Source organism: Gasterosteus aculeatus, chromosome 5, assembly GCF_964276395.1.
Source record: "Gasterosteus aculeatus chromosome 5, fGasAcu3.hap1.1, whole genome shotgun sequence".
In the NCBI taxonomy this organism is placed as follows: Eukaryota; Metazoa; Chordata; class Actinopteri; order Perciformes; family Gasterosteidae; genus Gasterosteus; species Gasterosteus aculeatus.
In genome coordinates this window covers 7,487,388-7,501,390 of record NC_135692.1, presented here as the reverse complement: position 1 = coordinate 7,501,390, position 14,003 = coordinate 7,487,388, and the positions used below count along the sequence as shown (strand labels likewise).

Sequence of the window (14,003 nt, the reverse complement as noted above, 5' to 3'; positions counted from 1 at the left end):
TTCCTGATTTAAAGTGGGGTGATTATAAAACCATTATCAGCCCATAACCAGACTAACTTAGAAAAAAAGAAAAACCTGGACTAAGTCCTGACAGAGTTGATTGGTGGAGCCACATGAAAGGCAGCCTGGAGGTTATTGTGGAGCAATGGCAGCCTTCACTGATCCCAGATCCTCAACTGTGGTTTCAGAAGCCGCTGACCTACTCTCTCTCTGTGTGTGTGTGTGTGTGTGTGTGTGTGTGTGTGTGTGAATACCAGTGTGTCTGGGTAACTGTTCCTCTCTGCCGCAGCCCCTTTCTCTGTGGATGGGGTTGCTATGGCAACGTTTTGAGGATTTTATTTGCGCTTTTCTGGCCAGGTAAATTAAAGAGTGAAAAGAATACAGATGGAGGAGATTTGGGTCAAAGGGGAGCATAATGAAAGTGCAGCACATTTTAAAATCGATGTATCTGATCAATTGCAGATTGTTTATTAGATTTAATTTAATTCTTTGATTCGTTTTTCGTCATCTTTTTAAAATACTTAAAAGTACACTTTAAATAATGCTTTTTTCTTTTTCTTTTATTCTGCTCCATCACGGAGGCAAATATTCTTTCAACTCCACTTTGGTTTAATAACCTTTGTAACATTGCAGAACCAACTAATACATATATTGTCACATATAACATCTTATGATATACAGTAATTTAATCTGCATTCACTGGCTGCAACATTAAAGTTATGAATACATGCGTCAAGTTATAATCGTAAAAAAAGAACACATTTAAATGCTAAATGGGTCATTCTCCTTCTCCTTCTTTAATGATCCTCCTAACTTTAAACTCTCCTATTACTTAAATACGATTCTAGATGTGGTAGGCATAAATATTTCCAAGAATAATTCTTTGATGTTTTTATGTAAATAAATATTTATTTAGGCAAGTAGGTGTCATCGTGCTTACATTTTGTTACATTTTCTTACAGTTTGTACAACGTACCATTGGTTGGAGAGAACAAAAGAAATCTTGTCACTAATTTGGAACACCGCCCGACCAGGACGTGAAGTGAAGCAAATCAAACACCATCGGAGGTCTCCTCAACGCGTCAAGTGCACAAAAATAAAAAAATGCCTTTTTTGCCGTTTTTTTATTTTAAAATGCCTATTGAAAGACGAAACAAGACAAAAGTGGAGCGAATATGTTTTCAACCCTACAAGTTTTTAATTTTTTTTAGCGTCGTTGTCTGGCTGAGCGAGCTAGCAGGCTAACGGTAAGCTGTGTTTCTAGCTAACGTTACGGTGTTGTTAACGTTAGCCCAGTTTGTGTCTTTAGCGATAATATCAGTAGTGTGTGTTTAGCTAACTTTAGACACCTACTGTGTTTAGCTAACTTTAACACAGTTGTTGTAGTTAGCTAACGTTAGAGAAGTTGTTGTGGTTAGCGGATGTTAGCACAGCTGATGTGGTTTGCTAACGTTAGTACATATGGCACCTGTTGCCGTCAAAGATGTTTTTTTAGTTAATTTTGTAATTGTTTAACGTTGCTATAAATGTAGAAGGGTTGTGACCACCTCCAACTCTTCTTTTCATTATCGAGTAATTTTTAACGTTAAATATTCCGCGGTGGAATACATTTAATGGCCTACTTTTCCCTCCGACTCAAGGATATTTAATCGTAAAAATATCAGAATCACCCTTTTGAAACTCGAACTGTATAAAGAATGTGTGTTTTTAGGTCATAAAACCCCATCAATCCTCACTCACTCGCATAACTACTTTATGTATTACTGCTTAGAAGCCATTAATCAATGTAACGAATAGGTTATCTAATAACTAACGTTAAATAGACATTTTAAAAGTGTACCAGAAAACAAAGTCCAGGTATCTTAACATTGTATTTAAGGGGTACTTGATTGATTTGAGTTAGTCACCATACTGATTAATTGTATCGCTAAAATGTTGATTAATTTTGTGTTCTATGGAAAAAGAGCTCAGCAAATTAACAACAGCTTGATTGCCAAATATGTTGAGGATCATTTTTGTTTTGAATTTTGAACGTTTAATGGCTGTCCCAGCGTTTACAGTTTAAATATCAGCCGCTGGTCGTTTACAAGCTTACAAGCTGCATGTGATTAATAGTCCTCTTGTACGTCCTGATTTGAGACCCTGGTATTTTCTGTCAGAAGCTGGTGTATTTCTCACCTGGTCGCCATGGATTCCTTCACTTTCCTTTCACAGCATGGAGACGCGTCAGTGAATTTCAAGCACATCCAAACCACACGTTATCGTTCAACAAACCTCCTGCAATATTGAGTATCCACGTGTCTTTAAACAATACAATTATCCCACACTATAATGTTCCATATTCAGTGCAGTGATGGGATGTTGTAAAAAAAGGCACATTTGGTTGTATCCTGTTTTTCCTGGAGCGGTCGGGCGATATAGGTACGAGGATGTAGCGTACAGCTCGGGGGAATCTACACACACAGCTAATGTTGCTATTCATTTATCCTCGATTTTTTTTTTTCGGCAACTGTCAACATCTCAACGCTGAGAGGCAATCGCGCCGCGGCGTCACGCTATTTTGCCGGCAAATTTGAACAATTTCAACTTTCGTTTTAGTGCGTTGGGCCGTGACGCATGTTCGATTTGTGCGAATTCGCGCTGCAGCTCTTTTAATGAATTAAAAGCAGGCGCTAGCTCATAATTAAGTGATTTGTGTGTTTTTAGGGCTGCAGGGAGGAAAACAGCCAAAACGCTGGGACCTACTGCGTAGCTTGTATATAGATTCATTAATTATACAATAAAAGGATCATTCCTCTCATCCAAATTCACAGTTTTACCCCAATTTATACTGCCGCTGGCGGCAAATAATGTACATTAGGTAAAGGAGACGTTGTGTCATTGATCATTTGTGACAGTGTAGTCGAGCTCCAGGAACCAAAACTGCAGAGCAGCATTTTTAAAAACATTTATAGGTCAACAAGCTCAGGTAAGTGAAGAGGGCATGATGCCCATTCAGCCATGATTTACTAATCATGTTGTATTGAAGAAGACTTGAAACCAGAGATTGAGACCATAAACTCATGTTTGCGATGTTTACTGGGGGAATGAATCGAGTGAGAAGTAGAGTGATTTTCTCAAATATTTCACTAGGGACAGAGTCGTCGCCCCCCGCTGGTCACTAGAGAGGATGCAAGTTTGCCGGATGAAACCAATAATTATTTTATTATCGATTATTGTATATATATTGTGGTAAAAGCTTCCCCGTTCCCCGTCCCCTCTCTGAGTCGGGGAACGTCCGCCATCTCCTGACTTTGACATCTGGCTGTCTCCACGAGCCGCACATCTGTTTGTTTGAAGTCATCTCTGTGCTTTGCTAACCACATCTGCTGCTTTGTGCGTGTGTGCGAGTGTGTGATGTATTCAGCGTCACCAACGGCGTCGGGCCGCATTCCTCGGTTCATTACTCTGCAGGACTCTGCCAGGCATCCATGAACTTCTAATCCCCTGTCATTTGTCATGTGTCTTCACCTGCTCCGTATTCATTCGCCGGTCTTCTTTGCTTTGTCCGTCGTTCACTCGTCCACTCGTTCATCTGTCACCTCTCCGACTTAAAAAGGCTTTTCTCTTCCTCTCTGCCGGTATCCCGGTATATGACGGTATTGTTTTTTTCAAGTAAGCTCATCAACCCTGAAAAGGACACAGGCGATCCCAGAGGCTCCACAGACTTTGCAACAAATTGTTTTCTGATCTAACGTAACTTCCGTCAGATTTTCCAAAACCAAGAACCCTCCAAACAGACACGGCTCCTCTCTTGGGCACAAGTTGTGTTGGTGCATCGCTGGTTTCTCGTTGTTCCTTCTGTATCGCTCTTTTGCGTGTTTTCATGTAGCATGTCGGTTGTGACGGCGTAACACCGGTATGAACGGCACTTGAGCAATTCATACCGTACGGAAATCTTATACCGTTTGAATCGGTACACCGTGCCGCCCTACAACCAACCGATTCAAAATAGTCCCCCCCCTCCTCTCCCCCCTCCTCCGCACACACATTCATTTGTCTCACCTGTGTCCCTTTTACACCCCCCTCTCTTCTCCTCTTGGGGCCACTTTTCTCTCGCTGAACTGTGACTTAATGTGTCGTTACCTCGCCACCGACATGCAACGCTGCTGAGGAATGTCGCCTCGCAAAAGAAAACTTTGGAAAACGATATCCTTGATGAGATTCCTGGAGAGAAAAACCGAGGCCGAGGAAATACATCATACTGATGTGTGTTTTCTATTACCTACCTGTAGCAAGGAGACAGAGTGTGTGTGTGTGTCCCTCAAGGGCAACAGAGAAGAGCCTCTGGAGCGTTATCGACTCTCAAGGCCCAGCAAAACGTTATCTCTAATCCATCGACATGTTTTATTTACCAGCAAGTCGATTCCGGTCACCGGCTTTGCGTGTACTCCGTGTGCGACTTCCTGTCCGCTTTTCATTTATTGGCGTGCAGAGATGAACTCGCGTTCGGTCGGTTCTCGTTTATTTTACCAGTTTGTTTGGATTGGGGTCGCACTCCTTTTCTCCCCCTCTTTGTGACGGCCAATCATTTCCTAACCTCCCTCATCGGAGATCCCATTATCAGGTGTCGTGGTGTTCATATAGCCCGACCCTGAACTCTCTGTCTCATTAATTCATGGCCTTCACCTCAGGATTGAATTACATCTGGTGCAGGATTCACTTTGACAATATCTTCTTGTGTACACTCTAGCTGCACACACACACACACCTACACGCACCCACACACCATACTGATGGCAGTGTTGGTCATTCCACGCTTTGCCCGCTGGCTTTCATAACTCATCGCTGCTTTTTGGTTTCTCTGCTACAGTGTCAGAGAAACCGCTGCATTTTCATCCTTCCTTGTTCATCCCTCCATCAATCGCTTCCTCTCTACTGCTGAGTGGGGGTGTGGGGAGGGGGTTGGGGGGGGGGGGGGGTATATTCCCACGGACGCGTAATTAAAATGCAATGCTTCTAACGACAGCGCGGAGATCAAAGGGAGCCGGGCGGTGTGGCGTGGTGTGGCGCTGGCCCTTTAAGAGCGGCAGAGGGGGGGCTCTTCAGCATCCATAAAACATGAGTTTACTCAGTGGCCATGCTAAGACTCTGTGAGGAGCGCCTGTGCTCCCGGTACCCGGCGTGCGAAGCATGGAGGCGGCACAGAGCGGCGGGATGAACCGGGAGAAGCGGCCACAGTAGCGGAGGACGAAGGACAGAGAAGAGAAGAGAGAAAGTGACGTAGACCAGGCGCTTCCAGGCGAAGAATGGGCAATTCCTCCTTCCCAGGCATGTCCCCCCCCTCTCCGTCCCGTCTGTAGTTGCAGGTATTTGTAACTTGCCGGGGGAAGCCGCCACTGGCGTCCTCCCTGTGTGATGCTGCTGTCTGTGTTCGCCGCACATCTGTCCGTGGTTGCTGCACATCTGTCTGTCTCTCTGATAGAGCCACACAGTGCCAGACCAAAACATATATTTTTGGGCACTTTTTATTTATATATTTATTTGAATCAAGCAGCACTGCAGTGTGTGAATATTTAAAATCGAGGACGTACCTGAAGTTTTTTTGTTGTTGTTTTGCTTTGATTTGAGAAGAAGCCTCCGACTGAGTTACGCTGCTGGAATAATTCTTTTGCGTAAGAAGTGCGTTTTGAGCATTTTAGTGCAGATGTTGGAAGGGGGGGGGTCTGCCGCTGTTGTTTACCGGCTGTGTGGACGGGAGGCGGTGGATGTTCCGGCTCTGGCAGCTTTGCATCTGGAGCGGCGTGAAAGGAAGCTATTGAAGGACATTGGCTGCTGTGGGATGGGGTGACGGTGTAGCGGATGTGATGGAGCGGTTTATAAATATAGAAGCACTGATGTCGGAAGACAAGCGGACAGCTGTGCTACTCAAAATGGGTCTTCAATTGGGTGATCAGTGGCGGTTTGTGCGTATCATTGATAATATTTGATGTGATTAATGAGCCTTTCTGTTAACTCAGGTGTGTTCACGGGTTGCAGCTCACGCAGGTGAAGTCCCTAAAACGATAACAGCACAAATAATTCTCACAATATAATGAAATAAAAACATCAGTTAAGGAAAAAAAAGATGTTCAATAGTTGGTCAACGGGTCTGGTTTCAAGAATTAAAGTTCTTTTTTTAATTAATCAACAAAAATACAGCGTGGGAGACGGGTTAAACAGCTGCCTGATAGGCAGCGGATGATCTCCTCATTCCTTAGTGAATAGTGCTTATTTGTTCTATAAATAAAGACTTTTATCTCACGAGAGGCTCATGCTGCTGCAGAAAGAACCAACTGCAGGCTGGTAGAGGGCAAAATGGAGGGTTCGCCATCTCTAATCTGTATCGATCTACATGATGCCCTCCTCTCTGCACAAATCTGTGCCGGGGCACCCACAAGACTCGCTGGGAGATTTAAAAAAGAAAAGGAAGAAATAAAAAATATCTCGAGCGCGCCTCGAAGAGGATGAGATTTGATTTAGAAAATACAGAATACTCCAACTTATCTCTTTTGTGCCGCATGACTGTGAGACTTGTGTTGCCTCAATGACACGCCAGAAGCCCTTCCTCTGCACCCCAGGAGGAGGGTGGAGGAGGAGGAGGAGGAGGTGCAGCAGCAGATCAAACACGCTGGAATCACTAGTGGAGCAGAAGGAGAAGAGACGGATGCGTCAGACAGCAACAGTCAAACGGCAGTTTTCCCATGTCAGCCCGATCAAACTTGTTGACATGTGGAGGGAGATGTAAGAGAGACAGAAGAGGGGGGAGGAGGAGAGGAGAGGGAGTAATGGGGATGAGGGAGCTGTCGACATCACAGGGCCGACTGATGCCGCCAGGTGAGGGCGCGCCGGCGGTAACGCTGACTCGGGGAAGCGTTCAGAGACACAGTCTAAACTCTGTTGATTTAAATCCTGCAGAAATACTTCATCTCTTCACAATGTGCCAGGAAGCAGATTCACAGCCAAGTAGACGTTTTAATATAGAAATGTCTCTGGTTATTGATGTATTATTTCTTTAGTATCACTAACGTATGCACGGCCCGAGCTGAGAGGACGTGCACGGCCCGAGCTGAGAGGACGTGCACGTCGTCTCCTTTCTTAAAATGTGTATTAAGAGCCCTGTTGATATTTTAAACCTCTCTTCCGAGGGAGGAAAACATTTCACATGAAAGCCAAAATAACTTACGAAATAAGGAAAAAGTTAAAAACAACATTAATATTTCACATTAAACAGACGAGTAACAGACTCAAAATGAAACCGAATATTAAATAAACTTTAAGTGCTTTTTTCCCCCGAAGATGTTTCAAGTAGTTTCACATCAGCTGTTTTCGGGTCCCACGAGGTCTTGACGAGGTCTTGACTGTGACGGGATCATCGGCCTGTGAGTGGGGGGGGCGGGGGGGGCACCACCTGGAAGTTCAGTTTGTAGTTTGAGGACAACTGCTTTTTTTTCTGATTGAAAAGCACCTAAAACCATATTCCTTTTCTTTCTGGGACACGTCTTCCCAGCCACTTTAAATGTTATGGACTTGACCTGCTTCGGCCCTGGAGTGCTGCTTGATGTGTCTCTGACACGCAGCAGGACATGAGGGGCTTTTAAAGGAACAAATGTTTCAAGGAAAACACATTTCCTCCCGGATTGCAGTTGTAGTTTGAGTCTCAAACGGAAAAATGGAAATTTAAACGAAAAAAGACGGCCACAAAACTACTTGATTAGGTTTAGACAAAGATTGCAAAAAGACCAATTCGTGTGTCCAAATTTCATACTATTTAAAAATCAGAGAGAGAACGTGGGGACTTGAAGATATTGCACGTTGTTGTTTTTGTTTTGGGACAGATGTTCATGACTGATATGAAATGGCTGCATAGAGACTTTCCACCAGGCCGAAGCCTCAGTCTGAAGACGAACAATATGATGTGAGAAGCCAGAGAGAAGAAAGCCGAGCTGCCTTTTATGCTTCCGTCGGCAGTATTTTGGTGTGAATCTGTGCAAGTGGAGGAGACGACGCTGCTCTGCTTCTTCTTCTCCGTTGTAAATCAGCTTAATTGCGAACCACTGCGTCACATTTATCCTCCTCCTCCTCCTCCGCAGCTCCCGCTCCCTCCTCCAATGTCAATAATGACCTCAGGCCGACAGAGTTCCCCTTTGACCCCTGTTTATGATGAGGCGTATGACGGATTGACATTGCTTACAGAGCTCGTGTTTGGATGAAGGAGGGCAGATCTCTGATCAGAGGAGGCGTTTCCTCTTTGTTACATTAGATAAACAGGTACTTTTTGAAAGTTAACATAGATTTCCCTCTAGAGAGCCGCCGATTGGCGATTCTTTTTAAGGTCAGATTCAGTCACGTTTCCCTAAACCGTTCCAATTATCTACAAATTTAACGGTTGTTTTTTTAACATGTTATTATCTAGTGTAGCGGCCTGGTTGGAAGCAAATTTGACAATAATCGTCTAACACAGATGTTAATACTGTTTAATATTATGCTATTGACTTGTACCGCTTACTTTATTAGATGAGATGAGAATTTTATTTGTGTAAATAAGTACACAAAAGAAGAATAACCATTGACAGATGCAGTTTATTCTAAAAACAAATAAACAAATACACGTTTAATCCAATCCAACAGTTAGTTGATGTACATCACAAATAATCAGCTTAATAAATTAAACAAAAGTGAAATAAAAGCGTGAGCTTTCAAACATATTTATTCAAATTGATTCATATTTATATATTGTTTTGCTTCACTTTTCCTGTTGTGAGTTTGTGTCCACTTAAAATCTGCCAGATGCATGTGACTTTAAAACATCTCGTTGGTGTTTGATGTCAGAGCTCAGCGTCCTCATGGACCATGTTTGACATCGCGTTGTTGATGTGATTAGTTACACTTGTGCTTTTCCTGCTTTTTAAGGTCAAAATGTCGGCCGCAAGTAGAGGTTTGTTAACGGAGTTGAAGACTCTTCTCTCAGGTCAGTGGATTGAAATACATATGTTTTATTGTGTGTGTGTGTGTGTGTGTGTGTGTGTGAGGTTACTTTAAGGTCTTCCTGCTTATATCACACACTCAACAACATTCTCTTCAAAGAGCGTGAGATGGTCATCAGCAGATGTTTTGCTCTGTCAAATCTCGGATGATGGTTTTATTCTACCGCCCACGGCTCTGGGGGGGAAATTGTCTCTGTGTGTTTTCACTATTCACGATGATGGTCTTATCTGCTCAAACCACCGAGACGACTTTGCTGCATATGGAGGCCTCCGCTTTTGTAAACTTGAATCACATACAAATCAACTCCAGTCATGATGTTGAGTTCTGGACCATTTTCCTGTCGCTCTCCACATCTACTTCTGCCAAACGACATCACTGAAACGAACAAAATGAACATGAGACATGGATACAAACATTCAGGCTTCCTCTTGCGGCTCAAACGTGAACTGCAGGTTCAACTAAAAATGAAATGACAGTCAGTGGGAGAAACTGCTGCAGAGGAACCTGAGTGGGATTATAGTGGAGGAAGTTGTGTGTGTGAGAGAGAGAGCTGGTGGTTCCTCTGCATGCTCTGCGTGTCGTCTCTGATCCGTCGTCTTGTAATCCGGCGAGACGAAAAGCAAACGGAACAAATGAAGCGACGCTCCACCTCAAAGACGAGTAGATCCCAGAGAGCGACATCCACCATTATTCTTTTTATTATTATACAGACGGGTCCTTCTGAAAGCTTCAGCACACTCTGAGGACAAGCTTCTGTCTAATAGAGAAATGAAGGCAGACATGTCTCTGAAGTCTATTCTGGATCAGTAAGTCATGTTTTATGCAAAGGTGCCAGCCTTTTTCTCATTAAACATTCCTTTAAAGTCTTATGGAAAGTTACTACTTATTTTTAATTTACACATGTTACATACATACAGTTCATATGCACAGAAAACAATTTTTATGAAAGGATGGTGAAATACTTAGTTGGTTGTAGTGGTAGTTCATGATATTTGTCTGACAGCTTTAGTTTATTTGATTAGAAGTTGGAAGCTATCCATGAAATACGTTGCATTGGATTGATAACTCACTTAATTAATCAATAAAAAGAAAATATCAAAGAAAAAGTACTAAGTCTTCCGAGATATTGATTATCCGAATAGTTTCTGCTTTATTTTCGACTCCAGAGGCCACTGATGTCAAACCTCAGTGAGCAAACGGAGTGGGAGAGCCCGCACAGATTCCACTGCAGACCCGGTTGATTCACGGATCACCGGCGTGATTCATCTTGTTTTGTTTGTGGATTGGAGAGAAACCGATTTAAGAGGAAGATAAAAAATCTGCAGGCGCCCGAAGCAAAAAACAACAAAACCCCCCCTGATAGAATCAGATAACACTTTTGGTTGGTCGTACTTTTTTTATCGTCTTTGAAAAGCACACGCACACCTCTCCCTCCATATTTCAACCGCCCGGGCCTCCAACAAATACACCGCTTTATTCATTTGTTTTATTTTCCTCCACCTTCTTCATCTACTCGATCTGATTTCAGCTGAGCTAAAAGTAGTGTTCTGTTTCTAGTGCGACATCCCTAACGCTTTACTTTGTCCCCCTCCCTCCCCTCTGTCCACTAAGCAGAAAACGGGCCCGGTCTCTGTCGCTGTGGTAACTATCTGAGCCAGCGATCTGTCTTGATAATTGACCATCGGTGGTTGGTTGGAGGCGGTAAATGTGACGATCGACCTGACGCAAATACTTTCTTCTACATCCTTGTCCACACACACACACACGGTAAAGGCCTTTGTGTGTGTGTGTGTGTGTGTGTGTGTGTGTGTGTGTGTGTGTGTGTGTGTGTGGGGGGGGGGTGGAGGGGAGTTGAGGGGGTCGGAAGGAGAAACACTCAAGCTAAATTAGGAAGCGGAAGCGTTTGAGTGAGCGAGAAGGAGGAAATTGTTCTAAACAAGGCAGACGTCGCAGTGTGGACGTTTAAGCCGAGCCGGAGGAAATAAACACGTCCTAACATCACACACAATTCGTTCTGTGTGCAGCTGACGAGGAGGAAGAGGAGGCAGATGAAGTCAAAATGATTTTCTAAAGTGTGTGCGAAACCTGAGGACCTTTTTTAAGCCGCAGCTTTCAGACCTTCGATGGAAGTCAACGCAAATTAGTTTGATAACCGTTGTTTCTCATTCGTCTGATTCTATTATGCCGATATTGGTTTGGTTTTGTTGTCTTTTGTGTATGTCGTAAAATTCTTTGAATCTGTTTTTGTAGCCTTTTTTAAAAAAAAGGTCAATGTTGGAAGGTGTTGGTCAGACATATTTTGCCGGGGGGGGGGGCAGACAAATGTTCCTGCAGATCCATCCTGCTGTTTAGAAGAAGTGGACGTAGTCGCGGTGATGTCATACGCACTGATGTGACGATATTTGGACTCATGAGGAGCGGCGTAGATACTGGAATAAACCAAAATAAATGTTAACATTTAAGTTTAGATATTCGCGATGAATGTTGATTTATTCGATCAATCCCTGCCGCTCCAGCAGATGCCAGGAAAAGCATGAAAGCACCGGAAGTATGTCTGCATACATCACACAACCTGAGCAGATGAACCCAAAACGTGAGCGGCGTTTTCTAACTGAGGCGAACGCGCAAACGTAGAACAAATCAGCAGTTGGAATCCGATAATATGTGTTTTAAATCTCCCGGGGAGCGCGCAGGAGCTCTTGTTATTCCATAGACAGACATTTCCAGATGGAGTAGAGATCCTCTGAGTCGCTCATAAGCCATTTTAAACGAGTCGCTTCAGAAACCAACACACAGAAGCCCGACTGTAAACTACCAACGGAGAAATAGCAGCCGGAGACACTGCGACACAAACCAGCGCTTTGGCTTGAGCAGAAAAAGAGAGGGGGGACGGGTGGGGGAGGGAGGGGGGGTGGATGATGGAGTTGTGGCAGTCATTAAGGGCAAGACTGCTCTCCGCATGGTGGCTTATCTTCTGCAAGGTGGAGGGTGATTCTGCTCGGGGCTCATGTGCAAAGCCGAGATATACAGAACAAGAGGGAAGGGGAGAGAGCCGGTTCATTTACAGCTCGTCCCTGTAGACTGTGGGAAGGATTATACCCAGAGAGAGAGAGGGGGGGGCGAGGGGGGGGGGGGGGGGGGTGCAGACACTCTCTGTCTTAGCACACAGTGGCTCCAATCTTCTACACTGCACTCTTACCAGCTCTCTCTATCTCCATCCTCCTCACACACACGCCAGCGGCAAGTAGCCTGGCAGCCCGGCGGGCGTGGGGGGGGGGACGGGGGAGGGGGCACAGCAACATGCACAGGACCGTGATCCAGGTACGCTCTATTTGTCTGTTTCCTTTCTGCTCACATTATGCTGCTTATCGTCCCTCGCTCTCTCTTGTGCAGGCTGCATGCACCAAGCTTATCCGGCCTCTTTTGCAGAGCCCCCCCCCCCCCAAAAGAGATAGCAGGGTGGCAGCCGGAGAGGAGGGGCGGGGGGGGGGGTGAAGGACGGCAAAGACAAAAACCAAACTAAGCCATGTTTGCTCATGTAGGGCAGAGAAAAGTACGGCTAACCTGGGCCGAGCTTCACGAGGACTCCCTGGACCCGACGTTCCGTTTCTTTAGTCCTCCTTCCGAAAAACACTGCTCATGATAACGAGTGCTCCAGCAACGCGTCCTCAGATCACCGCGGTACCACCCGCGCCTCGTCCCACGGCGACGCCTCCATTTGGTCCTATTGAATCAGGTTCTTTCGGCTTCATCGTCACCGCGGTGAAGCCATCACAAGGAGCGCTCGTCACCGAGATGGCGGCATCGGCCAAGTGAATTATTGAGCCTTTGTTTCTTTGTAATGCGTTTGATATTTGACTTCTTCTGCTATAAAGGTGACGATGTAGTCTGTGAATAGAAGTTTACAGCTGATTAATATCCCTCCTCATCATTGTTTACTTGCTTCCAGCCTTTTACACCTCCACAAACATCAGATACACTTCTCGTCTTTGGGATTCTTCACAGTTCATTCAGTTGGTCGCCCCGTGGTCTTTGTTAGGATAACACAGGGACTTCATGTAGTGTTTTATGGAGTATTAAAGTCTTAGGTGCCATGTGCAGGGGCTTGTTTATATCCTTAAAATATGCAATATGGAACGCTGCTTTGCGCCAGTGGTCGAGTACTCGTTGGATTCTATTCTATATTCTAAGATATATTTGTTTCTATCTAAGAACCTTGTTTGTGTTTGTCTTTCCCTCCATAAACGTGAGCTTTTCTTCTGCAGCTTTCTAATCAACATGCTGGCTGGTTTGGGTTTGGGCTCGGCGCTGGTTGCAAAGGAAGTGAGGTCACTGTACACCTACGAATAATGCACCTAAAACCTGAAAAACCTTGTCCTCTCTCACATGCTTTAATGGGAAAAATTCCCATTGTTAAAGAAAAAAACAGTTAATTCAAAAAGGTTTACATGAGGAACATGAACATGAGTGAGCATCTAAACGTCTTCATTCAAACACTCCGATATCTTAATATAATATTAATGTTCACACATACTGAAGGTGCTCTGGGGGACAGATGGATGGATGTAAATGTGAGCTAAAGACTTCTTCTGGAAACGAGTCTGTCGATGCTTTTCATTGTCAGGCTTCATCTGAGGGAGTTTTTAATTTATTTATTCATGGCGTATCAGGTTTGTGCACCAAACCTTGTGAGAGCGTCACCGCTGACTCCCAATCAGTTTCCTGCTTTTTGAAGTGGAGGATGTGGTGACTCAGAGTCTGCAGGCTTCAAAATTCACTTTGATGGCGGTTTGATATTAGTTTGTTCGTCTCCAGGCTGCTGAGGCCTTCCTCCTTTCTGGGAGACGTAGGAACCGAGCGGCGCCGGCCCAGAGAGAAGGAATGAATAAAAATAAAACACCCGCTCAAAATGATGTTGTTTAATCCAGGTCCTGGCTGGTCTCTTTTTTTTTTTTTCTTCTTCTTCGGTCTTTGAAGTTGAGAGCTGAGGCCGTCTT

General features: G+C 44.4%; 1 protein-coding gene across 11 annotated transcripts in view; it reads left to right on the top strand.

The window, feature by feature from the left end:
- Positions 1 to 5,124: 5,124 nt before the first annotated feature.
- LOC120818938 (SRC kinase signaling inhibitor 1) overlaps positions 5,125 to 14,003 on the top strand; it is a 49,270-nt gene continuing 40,391 nt past the window's right edge. For 8 of the 11 annotated variants that reach the window (XM_078102870.1, XM_078102871.1, XM_078102869.1 and 5 more), the window contains exons 1-2: positions 5,125 to 5,310; positions 8,932 to 8,989. In XM_078102870.1, the coding sequence (XP_077958996.1) occupies positions 8,938 to 8,989 (52 nt within the window). In that variant the 5' untranslated portion in view covers positions 5,125 to 5,310; positions 8,932 to 8,937. Of the gene's footprint in view, positions 5,349 to 8,931; positions 8,990 to 14,003 lie in introns of all 11 variants that reach the window. The other 3 variants (XM_040175852.2, XM_040175853.2, XM_040175854.2) reach the window with 3 other exon arrangements.